The following is a 24,046-nucleotide window of genomic DNA, read 5'->3' as shown; positions in this document are numbered from 1 at the left end:
GTTCAAAGCAAACATGAGGTACAGAAATCTCACTGTTAAAATGTAGGACCACGATGCGCACCACATAGGTGGGTAGCCTCCTGACTGCCTGGGTCAGGTTTTGGTACATAACCTTCTCCCCTCCCTCACTGTACACTCCTCCTGGCTAGAGAGCGCTAATGCTCTGCTATTAGTGTTGATCCTCCTAGCGGTCAATAAATGAGATCCTTTGCAGGCGGACTTGCACCACTGGGAAGCCAGAGGTTGGCATTTGTCTTCACGTCCAGTTGATGTGTTGGTTGCATTCTGGTTGGTTCTGGATAATGGAATTAATACTGATAAATGGGATTAAATCCAATAAAGCTGTGACTGATCTAAAGATTGTGTGTCCTGTCTGATAATTAAAAGGGAACAATGGGGAGGGGGGGATGTTCACATTCTGGATGTGCTGAAGCTCTCCACAGTCTTATCATCTAAAGGTATGAGGAAAGGTATGAAGTGTAATCGCACGGCTCAAATATTTCACTTATCTAGAAAATGGTTTCACCAGTAACCTGCTTGAACAACCAGTTTTCTAACATAAAACGTGACCACTACTGTGTGCAAAACCCAGTCATAAGAATGCAGAACTAAATAACAATCTCATGTATAACCATCAAAATGGAAATCTGTTGCCAGTTTTCTGCTACCCCATCTGAGAGCAGCAAGAAGGGGCACAGACCGTTTCTAGCGATGTATCACTTACTGAGCTGCTTGCTGTATTTTGATAAAATCACTGATTTGACTGCTGTAGATCTACCAGTTCTCTAAATACTGAGCTCTGTATAACCCTGACCACAACACTGATTGGCAGCCTTCTGTGCCCACTGTGCATAGGCAGCAAGCTATCATTCAGCATTGGGGGAAGGATTATACAGGGCTCATGAATATGAAGGACTACATGGCAGCAGGTTTACTAGTCCTCTAGAGAAAAAAATAAATCGCTTTTTCATCAGTGGATTATCAAAACTACAACAAGCAGCCTAGTAAGTGACATCTCAGAAACTGGGGTCTCTGCCTCTACATCATGCTGCTCTCATACAAGGTGGCAAAAACCTGGTGAGAGATTCCCTTTATGTGTAAATATTGTAAGGTGGCCGTCACACTTGGTGATTGGGAGATAAACTTGAAGTAATGCCTTAAGGGGGTTTTACACATAGCGATATCGCTATAACGTCACCGATTTTGTGACGTTATAGCGATATCGCTATGTGTGATACTTACCAGCGACCGGCTCCCCCGCTGTCCATCGCTGATCGCGCGAGAATGTCCGGCTCCATTTCTTGTCGTCGGCTTCCTGCTGTGTGAGACGAGCGACGCGTGGAGGCGGGCGGAAGGACGTCAGGATCGCTGTGTGTGAAAGGTGAGTATCGTGCGCTGCGTCGCTGCTGCATCGCTGTGAGATCTGCCTGCGTGACAGCTCACTAGCGATCATTTAGCGATGCACCAGCGATCCTGACCGGGTCGGATCGCTAAATGTAAAAGGGCCTTTAGTGTATATATAGGAATAAAAGGGGTTAATTAGCCATGACAGATTGATTGCGAAAGAGCTTTAAGTTTTCCTGTGATGTGGTTTATGAGGACTGAAATAAACCAATAGGACTTTTAGGCTGTGTGCCCACGTTGCGTTTTTTATGCATTTCCGCCATAGTGGAAAAGCTTAAAAATCGCTAATAAAACGCACCTCCATGCAATCCTATGGGATTCCGCAGTTCTGTGCCCATGCTGCAGATTTTACCGCTGCAGAATTGCATAGCGGTGAAATCCGCAGCATGTCCATTATTTCTGCGGAATCACGGCCATTCCGCCGCCATAGGATTGCATTGAAACGCTCACTTTACGCATGTGGCTATGCCTACCATGCGCGGATGGTACCCTGGGTCTGTAGGAGGGGAGACTCTCCTCCAGGCCCTGGGTACCATATTCCTGTAAAAAATAGAATTAAAATAAAAAAAATAGAGATATACTCACCTTCTGTCGGCCCCCAGAGTCGTCCCGCCTCTCAGCCACGCTGCCAGCATCTTCCATTCCCAGGGATGCATTGTGCGAATGACCTCTGATGACGTAGCGGTCTCGCGTGATACTATGTCATCAGAGGTCGTTGTCGCAAGGCATTCCTGGGAACGGAAGATGCTTGCAGCGCTAATGAGGGGCGGGACGACTCTGGAGGCCGACAGAGGGCAAGTATATCCCAATTTTTTATTTTTTTAATTATTTTTCACATTCTTTTACTACTGATGCTGCATAGGCAGCATCAATAGTAAAAAGTTGGTCACACTTGTCAAGCACTATGCTTCACAAGTGTGACCAACCTGTCAATCACTTTTCCAAGCGATGCTTCAAATCGCATGGAAAAGCGCAAGCATTCTGCAAGCTCAAAACGCTTGTGCTTTGCGGGAAAACGCATGCAAATTCTGTACGCGTTTTACAAGCGGCAGGGTGTTGCGGAGATGCTGCGGACATTTCCACAGCCTTTCTGCAATGTGGGCACATAGCCTTAAATCGAAATAGTTTATGTGATCCCTCATATTGTACCCGAGTAGCATTTTTACACTGTATATAGAAAAATATTTTGAATTGAGAGTCCTCAGTGGTTGATACCATTTAATGGCTAACTGAGAAGATGGTAACAAATTGCAAGCTTTCAAGAATAGGTGTTGATTAAAAAAAAAAAATATAGACAAAAGTGGAATCTTTCGTATATATTATCTACCCTATGCTTTGGGTGGTGCATACAATAAGATTTTTCTTTTTAACTCCATTTTCACATAAAGAATAGATTGCATTTTGTAAGAGATGTATACTTGACAACAGTATATACTTACAGGTAATTACAGAAAATCGGATGTTTGACTCCTGATTGATCTAATCAATCATTTCAGCAGTCTGGTGACCAAAGAATGGAACATCACCATGTCCCCTGACAACTGGTCAGTGATAAATGTTGGGCAGGAACAAGCATTCTCAGAATACAGTGTGGAGGACAAGTGGGCTCTGTAAGACAAGAGCACCAGGTCTCACCAACCTTTGCAAAGATTGTTTGAAGGTGCTAAAATGATGCGGCCACCTTGTCCTTTTTTCATTTACCGCTTCATTTACCTAGAAATTAATATGTAAAACATTGGGCCACAATGTAAAATTTATGTTGCAAAACCAGCACATTTTGTACTCGACTTCTGTGTAGATATTGACCCTTAAAGAAGTTAACCAAGGCCAGTTTCCGTTCGGCATATTATGAAGGCGTCAGAATAATTACTGATGTAATTTCCAGCCACGAGCTAAGGACCTGATTGGATTCATAGAAATTACAATGTCAGTTTATGTCCTTAGATCTGGCCAGGTGGAAGCTTGAGCCGGTTCATCTGACATAGACAAGTTATTTAAAACTGCTCTTCATTTCACCAGTGAAAAACTATTTTCCATCCAAGCGGAAACCGTTTTGTGCCTGCATGTGTTCCATTTCTCACAGCTGCTTTGACTTTGAATATTAAAGACTCATCAAGATTACCAACAGTCTAGAAATTACAGAACAGCCCGTAAATTTAGGGAACTTTTTTTTTTGCTCTGTCTGCAAGAAAAATTTGAGGAGTTCGAGATTTTTTTGAAGCTGAAGAAACTTATGCAGATTATTTTTACTAATTATCCTTTAAGGCTGTGTGCACACGCTGCGGATTCCGCTGCGTTTCCGCAGCGGTTTTGGCCGCTGCGGACACGCAGCAGTTTTAGCTGCGGTGTACAGTACCATTCATTTGAATGGAAAAACAAAAAACGCTGTGCCGAAGCTGCGGAAAAAACCGCGCGGATTTGCTGCGGTTTTGAATCCGCAGAAAGAATTGCATGTCAATTCTTTCTGCGGAAACCGCTGCGGGTTCCTATCTCCACCATTGTGGAGATAGTGAATCCGCAGGACCAAACCGCAGATAATCCGCAGGTCTTTGGACCTGCGGATTATCTGCGGTTTTTGCAAAATCCGTGCGGATTAATCCGCAGCGGAATCCGCAGCGTGTGCACACAGTCTTACAGTGAATGCAGCCGGTGTCTCATCTCAGAATTATGGGCTGTAGACAACTACCACTTATAATCATAATGATTTATTTCTTCCAGTGTGTCCGTAAAAAATATTGTTATCTGATAAGAAAAATGTAAAAAGTCAAGTTGGCAACAGAGACTCATCTGAAAGTCGGAAAAAAATAGGCCATGTCTGGATTTTCTCTGCATGCACCAATTGTCCGCTTAGAAAATCAGTGTGAATTGGCCCATTAAGTTTAATAGATCAGTATTCAGCCCACGAGCTGTTCCATCCACGCTGAGCACTTGCTCGTGAACGTGTGTGTGAATTGGCCCTTAAGATGTGTATCTGATATGACTTGACTCAATGGGGCCCAATTCAATAAAATTTTTTGCCAGAACTGTACCCTAAAACGATGCAAAAGTTTGCTGCAAAAATTTTGACTATTGGTAGTTTTATGCCAGTCCTGGACAAATCTATTAACTTTTTGATAAGCGAGCGAAGTTTAGACAGAATGGGTGTGATTGAGTACAATTGGCAAAGACATCGTAATATCCACCGCAAAAGTGGATTAAATTGTGACCGAAATGTTCTCATGTCTCTGACCGGTGTACATTTTTTGCAGTGGCGCATGACGGTAGAAATATGCACCAAATTCATTAAGTGGCGCGTGCCTGCTAATGAAGTTGGAGCATCGTACTCCAGTCTTGATGAGTCGGTGGGCATAAAGATAAAAAAAAAAAAAGCCACAACAGCGTAGGTTTCGTAAATTATGCATATATTACATATTTATTACAGATGCAACATAATTTTTAAAATTTACATTATGAAAAAAAACAAACAAAATATTTACATTTTTTGTTGTAAGATAAACTTTTGTTTTGCTTTTTTTTTTTTTTTTTTTTTTTTTTAAATTTACAATCAAAAGTAAGAACATTCCATAAAAAGTCAGGAGTACTTTAGCTTCAGTGTTTACAAAGTCATCTACACAAGAGGCAGCTAAAAGGATAAGAAAGGTGTACAAAAGCAAGAGCCAGCTCGCTACACACAACATTGGGCAGATACCAGCATCGACCTGTAGAGTAAAGTAATTTCATTCACCATCGAAAGAGTCCCATATAAATCTGTATGGCTTCAGTATTGTAACCTGCTCTTACAACGAGTACATTTCTGATTACGTAAGTGCTATAATGTATACATACGACTAGGTTTACATACTTCTGCTTTGTATTCTTGCAGAAAAGGAAAAAAAAAAAAAATATATTAATCCAGATAGTTACTGGTCAGAATGAAAAACAGATTACAATAGAGAGAACCAGAAGTGTCATGTATTAGCTTCCCGATCTGTAGCGTAAAAAGCCCTAATATCACACCAGTATTGCTTGGTATATTGCTAAGAACGCATTGATAGTGTATAATGGTAAGCACGGTTATTGCTTCTAGTAGGCGTCGTATCGGTAACCTACGTACGTAGGTGTTATAGGGCAGCTTTGGTTAAACATCTGCAGCTACATGTAACAGAGGACTGTACGGTATTAATGTATAACAAGGAGGATTCTTTACAAGACAAGGGTTTACTTCGATTTTAAGATTTTGTATAAAGGCATCCATTAGACATCCAATTAAAGTACTGTCAGCACAAAATGACTGTTCATACCAAGACTTGATGCACTCAGGCTGAAAACAAGCCCCTTTCCACCTACTCGTTTTCCATCTATTTGTGCCTGCTCTTCCTCGATTGACAACTCGGTCACCCAACCACTGGCTCCTGTAAAGCCTGATGAAAAAACACACAAGTAGGAGGGAAAGTGTACATAGCTGTTCAGTGATGCTAAGGGTGCACTGCGCGCCTGCGTTTGGTATGAACAGTCATTTTGTGCTGACAGATTCCCTTTAATGTGTTTATTTAGAGTCATGTACAGCTCAGGCTTTTTTTTATTCTTGAACACTTATTTAAAAAAAAAACAAACAAAAAAAACACTCCAGGCAAAATGTATACGCCGTGTTACATCTAGTGCAGAGTATACTCGTAACATGCACTGCCCCCTTACAGAACAGTATATGTGCCTGCTGTGCAATAAAGACATTAGTGTCTCTGGATTACTGACCTGCCTCCCATATACTGTGAATACGGATGGGCTTACTTTCTATTATTGCAGAGCAGCATGAACAGAAAATTCCCGGCTGCTACTTTTTGGCAGCCCGGATTCTGTCTGGTGGCTTTCTCACGGCTGCCATGTATGTACTACAGCATATCCAGCACCAACAGCGCTCACAGATTTGAGGAATTGTTCTTCTCGTTCCTCCTTATGATGCTGACCTCCATTATGTAAAGTGGCTCTAAGCCACCATCAGTTATATGTACGCGTCTGCGAGGTCAACATTTTATAGCAATATGACTGGTATAGCGCAGAAATGGCTATAAAAAAATGTGGTGACATTTTTTTCATGCTGTTGCATTTACAAGGTTAATCCTGTTCCACTCACTTCTACACTGAGAGGCGAGGGGTACAGGTGATGCCATATCTGCGGATACATGGCGGGGTATGTGTGTGATTGGCAGGTATTTTGCACCTGTCCCATTGTAATGGATACCTGACAATCGTGCACGTCCAATGGATATCAGTAGACATGACGTAATCTGCCCCACAACAATCGATGCGGGAGTGAGGGTAGCAGGTCTAACCCTTTAATGCACATACTTGTCCGTGAAGTATTTGACCTTAGTAAAATTCCTTCTTATACAAAGGACCCCTGACAATATACAGCATTTCCAGATATTGGGACATGCAACAATCAACTGTATTCGGTGAAGGAACCCGGCAGAAAATGTCATGTTCCACTGTAGCCACACCCCATGCGAAAAGAGGCATTACACTGTGCCCATGTAAATCAATGCACTGCCCACTTAATGCAGAAAAGATCTTCTGTCCTCCAAACTGGAAGACATAATTTGTGTTGCAGTTATTCACCCAGACAATAATTGATGGCGGTCCCAAACTAGAGACCTTTCTCTCTTCATTCAGATTCCTCGTTTGACAATGTGTTTTGCAGCTTGGAACCCATTAAACCCTACTACCTAATGGTCACCTCAGCCTGTATAGCAACGGATCAGCATCTAAGCTGAGGTTACACTGTGAGGCTTTAGGTCGTATTGCAAATATCTCTTGGGCGACCTCCAGTTATGGAGGAAGACAAGGAACTGCAGCCATGTCTGCAAATACTCTATTAGTGTTTTATATATGTGATCATTCCCGAAGTACACAGGTTGAAAACAAATTAAGATTAGTGGTAATTGAATAGCTGTTCCAAGACAGCCTTTCAATATAGGCATACATCGAATCAAAATATAACCCAACTCTAAACCTGAAAATTTAGGACCAACCTTAAGAGGGGCCAGCCAGCTTAGATAAGGGAACCTTTTTATCAGGGCCTTCACTCTTGAATTCAGCTACAATTATCTATTCTGTCCACCACCAGTATGAGGACCCAGCTGAACAACTACTGCATTGTAAGTAAACTTAGGCTGTAAGAGGAACTGTCCACTTCATCATTGGATGTGTTTCCAACAGATCTTCACATATGAGGTTCCAGCAGCTTCACCTCTGGTTTGTGCTCAATAAAGGAAAGTGTCCCCCTGAGGAAGCTACTTGCAGCCATACACAGCCATCCGTGTAATGATCTCTACCTCTACCCATCTCCCTGGGCCATTATGTACTCTGGATTCATGTTGGATATCACATTATATTGGTTTTTTTTTCCACTTTCTTTGTATATTAGAATCCACATTGTTCTTTTGCACCATAGTCCTTGCACTTTAACAATTTCAATATTCATTACAAGGGCGCACTTTGCCGGGCATACCCTATTATGGGAGAGTGTTACACCATTTCTGTGGTCTCTGACATATGTGGCATTTGTATTTTATACATGTGTGAGTAAACAGATTTTTCTTTGGATATTTATTGTATGGTGTGCAGAATTTGTGTGTCTTCACTTGTTTCATCGTTTTTATGCTCTCTGCTTTGCACACATAGAACACCCTTCATCTCCATATTGCTGGCCACCATTGTTCTTGGTTTTTAATTGTTTACTGTGTTGGTCTGCCATCCGTGCTGTGTGTGAAGGGGCTGACGGATGGGTTCATTTTGGTGGCTATCATGTTTTGTCATTAGCTATGACAGAAGATACCCACTGCTACTGAAGAGTGTCAGTCAGCTGCCCCTTTCACAAGCAGCACTGACGGCGTGCTGATCCAGAAAACACTCTACTCTGTTGTACGCAAGGCGAAAGATGATCTGCCAAAACTTGGAACTGTGTTGGTATCTGAAGACCCGTTGCAACTATGGCAATAACGGCAGATAAAGAAGTCATTTGAAGTGGATCCATCACCACTTTTCACAATACAAGCTGTATAAAACATTATATTAAATACATCTCTTAGATCTGATGAGGCGGTTCTCTTAGATCTGATGAGGCGGTTGTACTTATTTTGAAAATCAAAGTCCGAAGAGCGGTATAATCCTATATGAAAGTTGTCAAGTCTGATATTAAATTCAGAATTTTAAGAGTCCAGGTGTATGTTTTTACTAATATCTGGATTATTCAGCCACAGTGGGATGGATTTTTAAAGTAAGTACACCAATTTCTCAAGGTCTAAAATGTCTATGTAATAATCTAGGAACTTTGTATTGTGAAATCTAGTCACAGATGTGCTTTAAAGATAATTCTTCTAAACCTTTTTAGCGTATACGATAAAACTGAGTGGGTAAAATAAAATGTGACATCATTGCAGTGCTAAATTCTTGTCCTGGAAATAACACGTGGCAGATTGGGAATAACAAAGACATTTTTGGATAAAACATCACAAGTTTCCTTGCCTTCCCCTCCTCCTTCTGGGCCATGCATTAATATACATGTTAGTTATCCTGTTTACAGCATAGAACAATCGTACTGGTTGAATAGGATGTGCCAAGTGGCCGGGCACACAGGCTCACTGAGGTCTGTACGTGGCATTTACAAGTTTGCATACCTGACAATAGACTAGCCCTTATAGTTGTCACATCACAACAGCTGGAGAGCCGCAGGTTGTCGACCAGTGCAACCAGAAATAATGACAAGGGTAATAGATCCTGATAGGAAAGGCACAGATGTTAATGCATATAAAAAGAACGTTGCCTTCATCATCGTTGATACGAAAAGTCACTTTGTACTATTCCATTTCCAGTAATTGCACTTTCAGAGAAATTAAAATATGATATTGGTTATTAAAAGTGTAATATGTCAATCGGCAAATTTGTCTTGAGTTGTCTTCTCTGGGCAATTAGGGCACAGGGGCTAAATAACATTTTCTATGGATGAGACACCCACAATGAAAACAGACACTTTTACATCAAGTTTCGTAGCGAATTAATTGGCCGCCATTTACACATACGAAGACTAGTCAACAAACTGGCTGCGTCCTTTACACATACGAAGACGAGTCAACAAACTGGCTCCGTCCTATGTGGGTCCCGCGGCGGGATAACTATACCCTGAACTGGAGAGTTGGGATAAATAATTCTACTGGCCTATTTACATGGGTATAAAACACTGTATGATGAGGTCTGATTGCTCTTGCAATTTTTTGAGTTTGTTACAAAATGTAATCTTACATACTTCTCTGATACAAAATAATGGCTTGTTACAAAGGAAAGTGTGGTCTTTACACAAATACACAGAAATTGCCTTTTTTTTTTTTCTTGACAGCGGACCTTCAACCATGACGGCCGAAAACTTCAGTGCTACAACAGTGTCCAAAAGATATTACACAAAATGACTCATAAAAAGTGCATTTTTATGCTTTGCAGTTGGCAGCAATATAGAAATACCTTCTAAACAATTAAAAATATATATAAATCTATAATTAAAACAGCATGTGGAAGATTTCCGATAAATTAACAGGAAAGCAGTTTCCTTATATCCCATGATTTAAAAAAAAAAAAAAAAAAAAATTAAATTAAAATCAATAGTCGGCCATGTATTTTCCTGTAAGAAAAAAAAAAGAAAAAATTACTAATTGTTTATGACAAATAAGAATGCACATGTGCAATGAATCACAGACCTTCAATTTACCATAAGGTCATTCGCACACTGACTTCTAGAAAATCCATGACAGAAATCTAAAGCTGAAACTTGGATTTCTGCTGCAGATTAGACGACAGATCTGGATTTTGCCCAGTAGTAATCCAATGGAGCTAGTCGGCACCATCAGAGTATGTGCATGTGGTGTCTTTTGGCAGAATATTTGGACCCAAAAAGGAGCCAAAAAGTTTTTGAGAAGAGTTTTTGAGAGAGTTTCCGCTCAGTTTCTGGTCCAAAAACATCTTTAAAAAAATAAAAAAAACCCTCAGTGTGCACATACCCTTAGAGTTCTTTAACACATGGCGTAATTGCAGTATTTTTGCTGCACATCTGAACACTGTGCATAAAGTATACAGTGTTATATAATACCTGAAAAATGAATGAGATCTCTAAAATCTCGCTTTTTTTTCCCCCGGTGTGTATTTTAACCATCAAAGCACTTTTTTCAAATCTGTGGCCTGTCAATTCTTTCTAAAGTTTTGCAGTATTTTTCACCCATGAAGAAAATGCAAGTAAAATCCCTGAAAAAACACATATATACAAGCCAAAAAAGTGTGTATTGTACGCAGCATTTTTCCTGCCAACACTCGGTTTTCGGTGTAGAAAAATTAGGCTCAATTACGCCAAGTGTAAACATAAACTTACAGCGCAGTATAGGTAGCAATAATCCATAATCTTAACCTGTACCTAAATTTTGTCTGGATCCTGAATATGTCCTACTAGTACAATGACCTAATTATTTGTAAAGTAATTATTCTCATAAAGAAAAGAGACAGAAAAATATGTAAAATTGTTACGCAAGTTTCAAAAACAAAGAGAATTGTACCTGTGCCAAACCTCCTCTTCACTAAAGACAGACGATAGCCCGTTCCCACAAGCTCTACGTCCACTCCAGACAAGGTCCCACCATCACTCATGAATTGCACAGCCAGCGTGCTCGGGTTACTAGGACCCTCCGAGACATCAAATTTTGCTCTGAGCGATCCTGATCCTACAATATTACACAAGATTAAATGCAGTACCCACAAACCCCACACCGACTACAGCAAAAGGTGGGGGTGTCTCATTATATACACACTATATAATGTATTCTTATATCAAACTATATAGAGGGAAGGAAGCAAACCTCCTGAACTGGGTGTAGCTTCAATAACTTGCTGTTCTTATAAGTCAGAATGCACAACCCACCAAACCCAAACACATGTATAAAAGATGGCAAGTGCGAGCACAGAAACATGGTTACAACCTTTAGTTATTGTGTAACGAGTAGAGTTGCGCGAAACGGGTCGGTCAAATTCAAAAGAGAGAGGGGGAGAGAGAGAGAGAGAGAGAGAAAGGGGGAGGGAGAGAGAGAGAGAGTGTGTGTGTGTGTGTGTGTGAGTTTTCGTGCACTTTAAAAAAGCGGTCCGGCAAGTAGGTGTGTAGGTGTGTTGACTGTCCTCCACTCCCTCCCGACTTTGCTTCCCCATTGACTTGCATTGGGTTTCATGTTTCAGTCGGACCTTCGACTTTTCACGATAGTCGGCCGATTTCGTACGACTCGACTTTTGAGAAAGTCGGGTTTCATGAAACCCGACTCGACCCTAAAAAAGGCAAGGTCGCTCATCTCTAGTAAAGAGTACAGCACGGGTCATTTGTCTCCACTATTACGTGACCCTTAGTAATATAATGCCCACCCCGTCCGAGGATTCTGTACTCACCTCCATTTTCAGACTTTTCTGAAATCACAGACACTTTCCAAAAGGCTTTCATTTGTTCTGCATTCCTAGAAGAGAAGTAACTTCCGTCATCAATGCCAAAAATTTGAATATAAAAGAGGTGACAAAAGCACTTTACGGTGTCTAAGCAGCGGGCAGCATGAATCGCCGCTACAGGGGATATACCCACTTACACGTCAGGGAGAGACCTGTCAGCCACCTACAGTGGAGCTGGGAAGAGCCGGCCGGTGGCAGCACCATACTAGTCTGGTCTCCAGCCGAATCTGTAAAGTATACCTTCACTGAAGTACTGGGAAGTTTCAGAGAATAATATAATTACAATCATTTAGCCAGGCTGCAATTCAAAATACCCTTAGTTTGGGTAGCATGAATTACCTGTCCGGTTCCCTGTAATTTCTGATCTGGTAATGCACTTGGCACTGCCATAGATGCTGGGTTATATTTGTAATCTACCTGACCTTTTACCTGTTTATAAAGGTTTTTTTTTTTTTTTAGCTAAATAGATAAAGGTCCCAAAAAGACACACAAGAGAAAGCGTTAAGAACCAAGCCCACTTGGTTCTAGAGACTAGATTAATATACAGGGAAGAGTTGGCCATATTTCAGGAATGGAGAGGCGTAAAAACAGAAGAAACTAACACAAGATTTAGGAGAACAGTAGCATTTACACCAGGTAAGAACAATTAGTTCTTTATGGTAGTGACAGGTTCTCTTTAAAGTATATAGGGAGCCAGCGGCACTAAATTGTCAAATATCCCATGTTGGTTAGCTCAAGAGACTAAAGGCCCCGTTACACATAACGATGTCCCAGCGATCCCACCAACGATCCGACATGGATGGGATCGCTGGGACATCGTTAGACAGCTCCTCCAGCGATCAGGACCAGCGAGCAAGCTGGTTTCTAATGTACACATCGGGTATCCAGGAGCCGCGGCTCCTGGATACCTGATGTTTACCATGGAAACCGGAGTACACGCTGGTTTCCAAGGTAAACATTGGGTATCCAAGAGCTCCTGGATACCCGCTGTTTACCTTGGAAACCAGCGTGTACGCCGGTTTCCAAGGTAAACAGCAGGTATCCAAGAGCCGCGGCTATTAGATACCCGCTGTTTACATTAGAAACCAGCGTTGACGATCGCTGGTCTCTCGCTGCCACACGCAGGGATGCGTGCTGGCCAGCGGGAGACCAGCGATCAAAAAATGGCCCAGGCCGATCGAGAACGATCAGCGATACCCGGCAGGGGGGCCGGTCGCTGATCCCCGTCACACAAAGCGATCTCGCTTTCTATCCATAGAGAATGAAAGGTGAGGGAGTATATCACAGCGATACACGACACTAGGCACAAAATCACAAAAGGAGCCATTTCTTGCACATAATTATCCAAGTCTATAATTAACCATAGATGACAAGATAAAACAGTCGCTTGCAGTGAAGTCCTAGTTTGATGTCAGATTTAACAAATTACCACACAAGTGTTTAGACCATTTAATTTGTATAACATTGGTTACTTGTACTAATTCCCTGTGCATCATAAGACACTTTGAAAACAAAATAGATTGGAAGACTTCAATTATATCACAAAGTATGGAAAAGTTTGAATCTCTCTCAATATTGAATCCAATTAGATCCACGACATTCAGAGGCTTCTTTGACACACAATATATATTTGAAAATGTAATGAATTAAAGGGAACCTGTCACCATGTTTGGCCGACATGAGATATCACCACCTTTCCGGCCTTATATACTGCATTCTATAATGCTCTATATGTGCCTCCAACCAGACCTGTAAGAGAAAAAAAAAAGCTTTTATTATATTCATCTGTGGGGCGGTCTGCTCCGTGAGATGTCGATCTTCTAGATTTGGAGCCTCCCATCTTCTTAAGATCGCCGTCCTCCTTCTTGCTTCATGTGGATGACACGTCTGTAAATCATTCACGCAGTCTACCTGGGATCATGCTCTTGCGCAGGCGTATTTCTCTGCCATGACAGTACTGCAGTGCGCACGCGCCGGGCCTCTCTGACCTTTCCCGGCACCTGCACACTGCAGTACTTTGCTCTGCCCTCATCAGAGCAGAAAAGTACGCCTGTGCAGGAGTGCGATGCCGGGGAGACTGTGTGGATAACATAGGGACGTGTCATCCACAAGAAGCAAGATGGCATCACAAGAAGAAGGATGGCGCTGGACCAAGTCAGCAACAGCCCCCAACTGGACCAGTCCACACATGAATACAATAAAATCTCTTTTTTTATCCTCTTTCAGTTTGGGTTGGGGCCAGATTATAAAATGCAGTATATCAGTGGTGGAGGTCTTATCTCATATGAGCCAAACCTGGTGACAGGTTCCCTTTAAGGTAAGTATACAGATGGTAAAATATATGGGAGGAGATAATGACCCATAAGGTATGTCTCTAGCATATCTGGCAATGGAAATTCAATATTTCCACGCAATATAGATATCAACACCATCCATCGACATATCTGTGATCGGGGAACATAATTTATTCTGTTTGTTCAAGCGCCAGGAGTTTTGTCCATGGGAAACCATAAAAATGTAATACCATCCCAAATTATGGATATCAGTCGTTTTTGGTGCGTACAGGATGGTGAAACAAGGCGGCCATATTATTTCATTAGGAGGTTCCTGTGAGAAAATGTGTCATAAATTAGCATTATGAATTTGTATCAATGTCCTCTTGTATTATCCATCCTCCTCCTCTCACCAGAGCAGAGGGAGAGTTGAGGGGTGTGGATGAGAACCCTATATAATACCCAGTACAGAAAAAAATTATTGCCAGAGACAACGTGAATCATAGTCACATGTGCAGCAAGAGGGTAGTGTTCATGAATGGATCAGATAGGGCAATGATTTCTACATTTTCCTTATTCCTGATATTTTCCCCTTTTCCTTTTTCCTAGTTGTAATCTTTATGTATGTTTACAAATGTAAATAAACATTACAGACATAAAATGCATTAAATAATGATAATATTGGGACACAGAAAATCCTTACCATACTGCGGTGGGAATAGACTGCATGTTTGTAACGGCGCCATCCACAGGAACCATGACCTGGATGTTTGATAACGCACTGGGCACTGCCATAGACTCTGGGTTATATTTGTAATCTAGTCTCACATCAGTAGTGTTAGAGTTACACTTCCAGTATGTGGCCAGGTTGAGGGGAGTGGACTGGATGCCATTCGATGACACCTAGAATGAGAAGACACAGTTTCTTTTCCAAACTATTTTATTAACATTTTATAACAGAGCATACATAAATGTAATATCATGAGGCATTCAAGACACATGAAAGAAAAAATAAAAAAACACAACCAGACTATAAATAATAATAAGAACTCATGGAAACATTTCCAGCCAGCGGGACCATTTCTTTATAAAGGAAGGAAGACAGCCATTCAGCAACGCCAATTTTTGCTCATATGACTTGTGTAAAGTCAGCTTTGCAATAATATCGAGTGAAGAGGGCACTCGAGTGGATTTCCAATAAAACGCAATTTCATTTTTAGAAACCAAAAGTAAATGAATAACCAATTTCCTAACAGAAGGATTCAAACGACTTGCATCCAACGAGAGCAGGGCGAACTGAGGAGTCAGTGAAAAATCTGATTGATTTAAAATATGAGAAATAAGAGAGGAGATGTCGTCCCAAAAATGCCGAAGACGTGGACAAAAACAAAATAAATGGGAAAGGCTACCATGATGCCCGCAATCCCTCCAACAGAGAGGGGAGGTGGAAGGGTTGATAAAAGCTAGACGAGATGGCGACAAGTACCATCTCGATATGATTTTAAAGTAGGACTCATGGAGAGCCATAGACATGGTAGCAGAATAGGTTAGAGACATGTCAGTTCCCAAACATCTGGGGTAACAGAAAAATTCAAAGCCGATTCCCATTTTTTCATATATGGGGATTTTATAAATGCAGAATCGTTGTTGAAACACTGGTAGATATAACGAGTGGACCAAAAAATATTATGGCCTGAGTTGCATAAAATATTGATCGCTGGCTCCAATAGCAGAGGGCAGCGAGTCACCAGTGGAGTCAAAAATTCTTTCAACATAGTAAAGTGTAGAAAAGCAGAGGAGGGAACCCCAAACCTATTCTTAAGATGAGAAAAAGATACAAATTTATGACCATCAAAGATGTCATTTAATTTAGAAATACCCCAGTCAGCCCAAGTAGAATGCAAATCGAATGAATAAACAGAGGCCAGAAAAGAGAGAGGAAGCCTCAACAGGAGTTGAATCCTAGAAAAAACACTCTTAAATTTAAAAAACTTCCTCCAAGCCACAATAGCAGCCATAAAAATTGGATGATTAGACTGAGATAAATGCTTAGATGTCATTAGATTCAAAATAAGAGAACAAGGAGGGGAATTTTTATTAAAATAAAATTCCAAGTCCGCCCATGAAGGTATATGGCCAGTTGACCACCAACAAAGACTTTGTTTAATAAGATTAGAGTAATAATAAGCTGAGATGTTAGGCAGTCCCATACCTCCACGTAGCTTATGTTTGTATAACTGATTTGAAGCAATACGGGCCTTTTTATTTCCCCAAATAAATAAATTAAGGCGTGTCTGCAGACTAGTTAACCCCTTCCTGACATCAGACGTACTATCCCGTCCATGGGACCCGGGCCCCTATGCCCATGGACGGGATAGTACGTCTACCGCGATCAGTGGCGCCCACGTGGTGAGCGCCGCTGATCGCGGCCGGGTGTCAGCTGATTATCACAGCTGACACCCGGCACAATGTGTCAGGGGCGGTCACGGACCGCCCCCGACACGTTAACCCCTTGCACACCGCGATCAAACACGATCTTGGTGTACCGGGGGTTAAAGGGAAGCATCGGCAGGGAGGGGGCTCCCTCCGTGCTTCCCTGAGCCCCCCACGGCAGCGCAATGTGCAGCGCTGCTGCGGGGAGCTCCTTTCCTGCAGGCCCCCGAATCCAAGATGGCGACGGGGGCCTTCGGGGGCCTGTAGGAAGCTGGCTTCCTCAGTGCCTGCAAAGCGCAGGCATGAGGAAGCCTTCGGCGCTGATCTGTCACAGTGATCTGTGATGTGAAAGATCAGCGATCTGTCACAGGACAGTGATGTCCCACCTGGGACTATTTAATAAAGTTAAAAAAAAATAAAAAAAAAGTGTTAAAATAATTAAAAAAAAAAAAAAAAAATCGCCAAATAAATTAGAAAAAAAAAAATATATTCCCCCAAATAAATCCATTTTTTGGAAATAAAAAAAACAAAAAAAAACAATAAAAGTACACATAATAGGTATCGCCGCGTCCATAACGACCCGCCCTATAAAACTGTCCCATTAGTTAACCCCTTTAGCGAACCACTTAAAAAATAAAAAACGAAGCAAAAAATAATGATTTATCATACCGCCAAACGAAAAGTGTAATAACGCGCGATCAAAAAGACGCATATAAATATCCATGGTACCGCTGAAAACGTCATCTTGTCCCGCAATAAACGAGCCGCCACACAGCGTCATCAGCGAAAAAATAAAAAAGTTATAGCTCGCAGAATAAAGCGATGCAAAAATAATTATTTTTTATATAAAATAATTTTCATTGCATAAAACAGACAAAACATAAAAAAACGACCTAAATGAGGTATCGCTGTAACCGTACTGACCCGAAGAATAAAACCACTTTATCAATTTTACCGCACGCGGAACGGTGTAAACGCACTCCCACAAAAGAAATTCATGAAACGCTGGTTTTTGTTCATTCTGCTTCCCAAAAATCGGAATAAAAAGCGATCAAAAAATGTCACATGCCCGAAAATGGTACCAATAAAAACGTCAACTCGTCCTGCAAAAAATAAGACCTCACATGACTCGGTGGGTCAAAATACGGAAAAATTATAGCTCTCAATATGTGGTGATGCAAAAACTATTTTTACAATAAAAAGCGTCTTTTAGCGTGCGACAGCTGCCAACCAAAAAAAACGCCATAAATAGTAAATCAAACCCCCCGTTATCACCCCCTTAGTTAGGGAAAAATAATAAAATAAAAAAAATGTATTTATTTCCATTTTTCCATTAGGGTTAGGGCTAGGGTTAGGGCTGAGATTAGGGATAGGGGTGTGTTGGGGTTCGAGTTGGAGTTAGAATTGGGGGTTTCCACTGTTTGGGCACATCAGGGGCTCTCCAAATGCAACATGGCGTCTGATCTCAATTCCAGCCAATTCTGAGCTGAAAAAGTCAAATGGAGCTCCTTCCCTTCCAAGCTCTGCCATGCGCCCAAACAGTGTTTTACCCCCACATGTAGGGTATCAGCCTACTCAGGACAAATTGCAAAACAATTTTCGGGGTCCAATTTCTCCTGTTACCCTTAGGAAAATAAAAAATTGGGGGCAAAAATATCATTTTTGTGGAAAAAAATGATTTTTTTTTATTTTCACGTCCGAGCGTTATAAACTTCTGTGAAGCACTTGGGGGTTCAAAGTGCTCACCACACATCTAGATAAGTTCCGTGGGGGGTTTAGTGTCCAAAATGGGGTCACTTGTGGGGAGTTTCAATAGTTTAGGTACATCAGGGGCTCTCCAAACGCACATGACACCCGCAAACCATTCCATCAAAGTCTGCATTCCAAAACGTCACTGCTTCCCTTCCGAGCCCCGACGTGTGTCCATACAGTAGTTTTCTCCCACATATAGGGTGTCAGCGTACTCATGACAAATTGGACAACAACTTTTGGGGTCCAATTTCTCCTGTTACCCTTGGGAAAATGAAAAAATTGGGGACTAATTGATCATGTTTGTGGAAAAAATACGATTATTTTTTATTTTCATGCCCTGGCATTATAAACTTCTGTGAAGCCCTTGGGGGTTCAAAGTGCTCACCTCACATCTAGATAAGTTCCTTAGGGGGTCTAGTTTTCAAAATGGGGTCATTTGTGGGGGGTTTCCACTGTTTAGGTACATTAGGGGCTCTCCAAAGGCAACATGACACCCACAGACCATTCCATCAATGTCTGCATTCCAAAACGTCACTACTTCCCTTCCGAGCCCTGACGTGTGTCCATACAGTAGTTTTCTCCCACATATGGGGTGTCAGCGTACTCAGGACAAATTGGACAACAACTTTTGGGGTTCAATTTCTCCTGTTACCCTTGGGAAAATAAAAAAATGGTGACTAAAAGATCATGTTTGTGGAAAAAATACGAATTTTTTATTTTCACGCCCGGGCGTTATAAACTTCTGTGAAGCACTGGGGGGTTCAAAGTGCTCACCACACATCTAAATAAGTTCCTTGGGGGGTCTAGTTTACAAAATGGTGTCATTTGTGGGGGGTTTCCACTGTTTAGGTACATCGGGGGTTTTGAAATCGCGACATGGTGTCCGATCTCAATTCCAGCCAAAAACGTCAAATGGCGCTGCTTCCCTTCCGAGCTCTGCCATGCGCCCAAATAGTGGTTTACCCCCACATGTGGGGTATCAGCGTACTCAGGACAAATTACACAATAACTTTTAGGGTGCTGTTACCCTTGGAAAAATAAGAATTGAGGGTGAAAAGATCATTTTTGTGGAAAAAGTATGATTTTTTAATTGTACGGCTGTATGTTATATACTTCTGTAAAGCCCTTGTGGGTTCAAAGTTCTCACCACATATCTAGATAAGTTCCTTGGGGGGTCTAGTTTCCAAAATGGGGTCACTTTGGGCACAACCTTTAGCCAAAATAACTGCGACCAACCGCTTCCGGTAACCATCAATGAGTTTCTTACAATGCTCTGCTGGGATTTTAGACCATTCTTCTTTGGCAAACTGCTCCAGGTCCCTGATATTTGAAGGGTGCCTTCTCCAAACTGCCATTTTTAGATCTCTCCACAGGTGTTCTATGGGATTCAGGTCTGGACTCATTGCTGGCCACCTTAGAAGTCTCCAGTGCTTTCTCTCAAACCATTTTCTAGTGCTTTTTGAAGTGTGTTTTGGGTCATTGTCCTGCTGGAAGACCCATGACCTCTGAGGGAAACCCAGCTTTCTCACACTGGGCCCTACATTATGCTGCAAAATTTGTTGGTAGTCTTCTGACTTCATAATGCCATGCACACAGTCAAGCAGTCCAGTGCCAGAGGCAGCAAAGGAACCCCAAAACATCAGGGAACCTACGTCATATTTGACTGTAGGGACCGTGTTCTTTTCTTTGAATGCCTCTTTTTTTTCTCCTGTAAACTCTATGTCGATGCCTTTGCCCAAAAAGCTCTACTTTTGTCTCATCTGACCAGAGAACATTCTTCCAAAACGTTATAGGCTTTTTCAGGTAAGTTTTGGCAAACTCCAGCCTGGCTTTTTTAGGTCTCGGGGAAAGAAGTGGGGTCTTCCTGTGTCTCCTACCATACAGTCCCTTTTCATTCAGACGCCGACAGATAGTACAGGTTGACACTGTTGTACCCTCGGACTGCAGGGCAGCTTGAACTTGTTTGGATGTTAGTCGAGGTTCTTTAGCCAACATCCGCACGATCTTGCATTGAAATCTCTTGCCAATTTTTCTTTTTCGTCCACATCTAGGGAGGTTAGCCAAAGTGCCATGGGCTTTAAACTTCTTGACGACACTGCGCACGGTAGACACAGGAACAATCAGGTCTTTGGAGATGGACTTGTAGCCTTGAGATTGCTCATGCTTCCTCATAATTTGGTTTCTCAAGTCATCAGACAGTTCTTTGGTCTTCTTTCTTTTCTCCATGCTCAATGTGGTACACACAAGGACACAGGACAGAGGTTGAGTCAACTTTAATCCATGTCAACTGGCTGCAAGTGTGATTTAGTTATTGCCAACACCTGTTAGGTGCCACAGGTAAGTTACAGGTGCTGTTAATTACACAAATTAGAGAAGCATCACATGATTTTTCGAACAGTGCCAATACTTTTGTCCACCCTCTTTTTTATGTTTGGTGTGGAATCATATCCAATTTGGCTTTAGGACAATTCTTTTTGTGTTTTTTAATTTAAGACAAGCTAAATGAAGATAATGCCAAAGAATTTGTGTTTGCAATCATTTTCAGGAAGAAACTGAGTATTATCTGACAGAATTGCAGGGGTGTGAATACTTTTGACCACAACTGTATATCCCTCCTCTAAGAAAAATTTCCTAGATCTGCCAAATGAACCTCCAAATGAGAGAAAACCATTGAGGTAACTGGCTAGGATGTCAGAACATAATTTATAACATGGAACATATAAAACATCATCCTTTATATGAAGTGTACATTATGCAGTGGCATCAGCTGAATATTAATACAAGACATAGGGAAAAGATCTGTATCAGTTGCTGCACACAGACTTATGCATAAATACTACATAATCCATGGAAAATTAAATGTGTTAACTAATATTAATAAGTCATTGGACTCTGATCTTACACAAACAACACTGTTATACCACCAGGAACCATCAGTCCTCTTTCGCCAACTATATTTTATGCATAAACTCAGAGGAATCTAGTATCAACATAAAAACAAGATGAGTGAATATTCCTATTGCCCATCGAATTACCTGCTGGCGACTCGTGTCCCGGTATCATGCATGTGACTATGAATACAAGGCTTTAAAAACCCCATTACATAAAATGCCAGTGACACTGAGAAATGCTCTCCTCTATAAGGCGTAAATGCCATTTCAAGGAGAAGTGATTTCAATAGCTGATTACCAAGTCTGTCTGATGTATGGCTGCAATTGGCCTGAAAAATAGTATGAAATAACTACTGCATTTTTTCCCCCCATAAATCAAAAGTGAAACGAAAAAAACTTTGTAACATATCTTATTTGAGAAACATGCTTTCGCCTCTACTTGTCAGTCACTTTTTTTGTCTCCTGCACTGATCATTCACTTCTTTCAAAAACTGCTCACATCTGTCTACAAATCTGTCTGCAGTGAGGAATCAAATTACATCTGCTGCCTATAAAAGTCTATGGAAAGGGTTGGGTGGGGGGTCAGAAGAAGAAAGGCTCAAGGAAAAACTGCTAAGGTTTATTAGTTCACAAAACTAGTAAAAATGCAGGAAACAAGTAATAAAATGTGGAGGCACATGTCCCAGCACCCACATCAATCAGCTACTTTCATCACCGGCTGAATGTAAACACTGACTCAAGCCGAACATCACAACTCCATATGCTGTGCCGTGGCTGATCTCTGGTACTACAGCTCTACTGCCATTCACTTCAATAGGAATTGAGCGGCACAGCGTTTGGTGTCAAACCCCCATCAACCTGATATTACATATCTAGGATAGCGTGATCACTAAGCCTTGAAAACCCCCTTTAAAGAAGTACTCAAAAATTGTTTTTCTTCAATAACTGCACTCTACAGCTGATTGATTGTGACACTCTGCACTTCTTTTACACATGGCGTACTTATTTTCAGTGAAATTCAGCCTGCATCTCGATCCCTAGATTTCATCCTTCATGTTATTGCTCTATGCTCTGCTATCAATCTCATGGTGAATCAGTCTAATACGCGTCGGCAAGGCACGTGTCGGCACAGGACACTTTGTATATTCTCCAAAATAATTCAGCAGATTATCAGTATACAGTCCAGAGAATGAACTATAATCTCTGACATTATAACTGTTTGTCCGGATGCAAGTCCCAGCGGGACGACTTAGTGTGGGGATTGTTGCAATGCCCTAGAAGGCTGGTTAGTCATAAAATATTGCCAAAATGTCCAGGGTCACAAGGTTCTCCAGAAAGCACTCCCACATTGCATGCTCATTAGATGGTATGTGTGCAACTCTCCAGTTCTCTACCTGGTATTTCAAGATGTCTACATTATAATAGGAGGCAGACGGGTTTTGCTCAGAAGACTTCTTGAGGTAGGCAGTAACTGCTTGCATATTCATCCAGAAGTCTTTGCAGTTGTTGTCACTTTGTGATGGATCGCTGTAAAGAAGATATATATTTCGTCAGGAGGGTACCCAGAAGAAAGCATTTAATGCATGGTGGGAGATGTAAAGCAAGCCTCGGTCACCAAGTGTGGCCATATTTCTGGACCACATTGCCGCTGCTGTAGGTTATTATATTCGAGGCGTTCTGTATGTGGGACACCCTTCATATCATCATCACTGCAGAGGTCACCATCATGCCCTACTAAACCCTGATACCAAATCACTAATATGTAGCAATTACATAAGGATTGATTTGGGTAGCTGTAGTTTTTCCCAGGGATTGCTGTCTGATGCCCCTCTGCCTGCCATACACTGGGACACAAATCACAGGGTTGGACATCCTCCCTGAGAAATAATATCCAGATTACTGGCAATCATGTATAATGAAGATCCAGGGATATAACATGGGTGTTTTTTACCTTTCTCAGGATAAAAAGGGCTTTGTGGTTTTAAAATGTGAAGTGTAAGGGACTAATTCAGAGTTTGGTCATGCACACTGCAGTTTGTATGGCAGGGCCACCGATGACTGAGATGCCTGGAGGCATACCTAAGAGCGCAGCTGGTCAGTGGGCACTTTGTAGTAGGGACACATATTAACCAAGGCTCACACACACCCCCAGCAATGCACACTTCTGTCATCTTATAAAGACATGCCTGAAGTCTGACATAGGTGGATGGTTACGTTAAACAGATGTTCAGATAGCAATCTGTAGAGTGACTACTACAATATATTCTATCATCTGGTTATGCAGAAGTGACACTACGGCTACAACACGTTCTGCAGAGTATAAAGGCACTGGACGCGGTTATGAGAAGACAAAGGCCGCGAGCTTACTAGGATTTGCAGCGCCATACCTGTATAGCAGTTGTGTATTTGGTAGAATCTGCTCCAGCTTGCTGGTGTTTTTCAGCCTGAAGCAGAGCACGGCCGGAGATGGATTGCTTGTGAACACTTTAATGATCCCACTTGGAAATGACACTGTCATATCTCCAGTTATCTTCACAATACACCTAGGAGGTCACACAGAGGAAACAAATCATCTTAAAAAGAGGAATTCTCATATTAAAAACTGGAACTGCAGACAGCATGACAATAAGCAAGTTTGTAATAGACTTGCTTTTTCTTTCTGCTGTGGGTCACCTGACATGAGAACTTTTTTGTGTTACATTGTTTACAGCTGTTTCCAAAAAGATAGACCACCAGAGAAGGGCATGTGCAGTTGTTACATTCAAGGCGTCAGTTCTCAATATAGCTGCTCAT

The 24,046-nt window shown here is 41.6% G+C and overlaps 1 protein-coding gene across 4 annotated transcripts in view; it reads right to left on the bottom strand.

Moving 5' to 3' along the window:
- Positions 1-24,046, bottom strand: part of FCHO2 (FCH and mu domain containing endocytic adaptor 2) — a 240,992-nt gene that overhangs the window by 62,918 nt on the left and 154,028 nt on the right. For 2 of the 4 annotated variants that reach the window (XM_073584058.1, XM_073584059.1), the window contains exons 21-26: positions 23,641-23,796; positions 22,648-22,780; positions 14,881-15,080; positions 11,851-11,915; positions 10,977-11,141; positions 4,785-10,054 (exon numbers count right to left, since the gene is read on the bottom strand). In XM_073584058.1, coding sequence (XP_073440159.1) covers positions 10,032-10,054; positions 10,977-11,141; positions 11,851-11,915; positions 14,881-15,080; positions 22,648-22,780; positions 23,641-23,796 — 742 coding nt within the window. In that variant the 3' untranslated portion in view covers positions 4,785-10,031. Of the gene's footprint in view, positions 1-4,784; positions 10,055-10,976; positions 11,142-11,850; positions 11,916-14,880; positions 15,081-22,647; positions 22,781-23,640; positions 23,797-24,046 lie in introns of those variants that run through there. The other 2 variants (XM_073584057.1, XM_073584056.1) reach the window with 2 other exon arrangements.

This window comes from Dendrobates tinctorius, unplaced genomic scaffold (genome assembly GCF_039654945.1).
Source record: "Dendrobates tinctorius isolate UK_male_01 unplaced genomic scaffold, ASM3965494v1 ptg000083l, whole genome shotgun sequence".
NCBI classification, from domain to species: Eukaryota; Metazoa; Chordata; class Amphibia; order Anura; family Dendrobatidae; genus Dendrobates; species Dendrobates tinctorius.
Note: the sequence above shows the minus strand (reverse complement) of the source record. Positions and strands in the feature narration are given on the sequence as shown.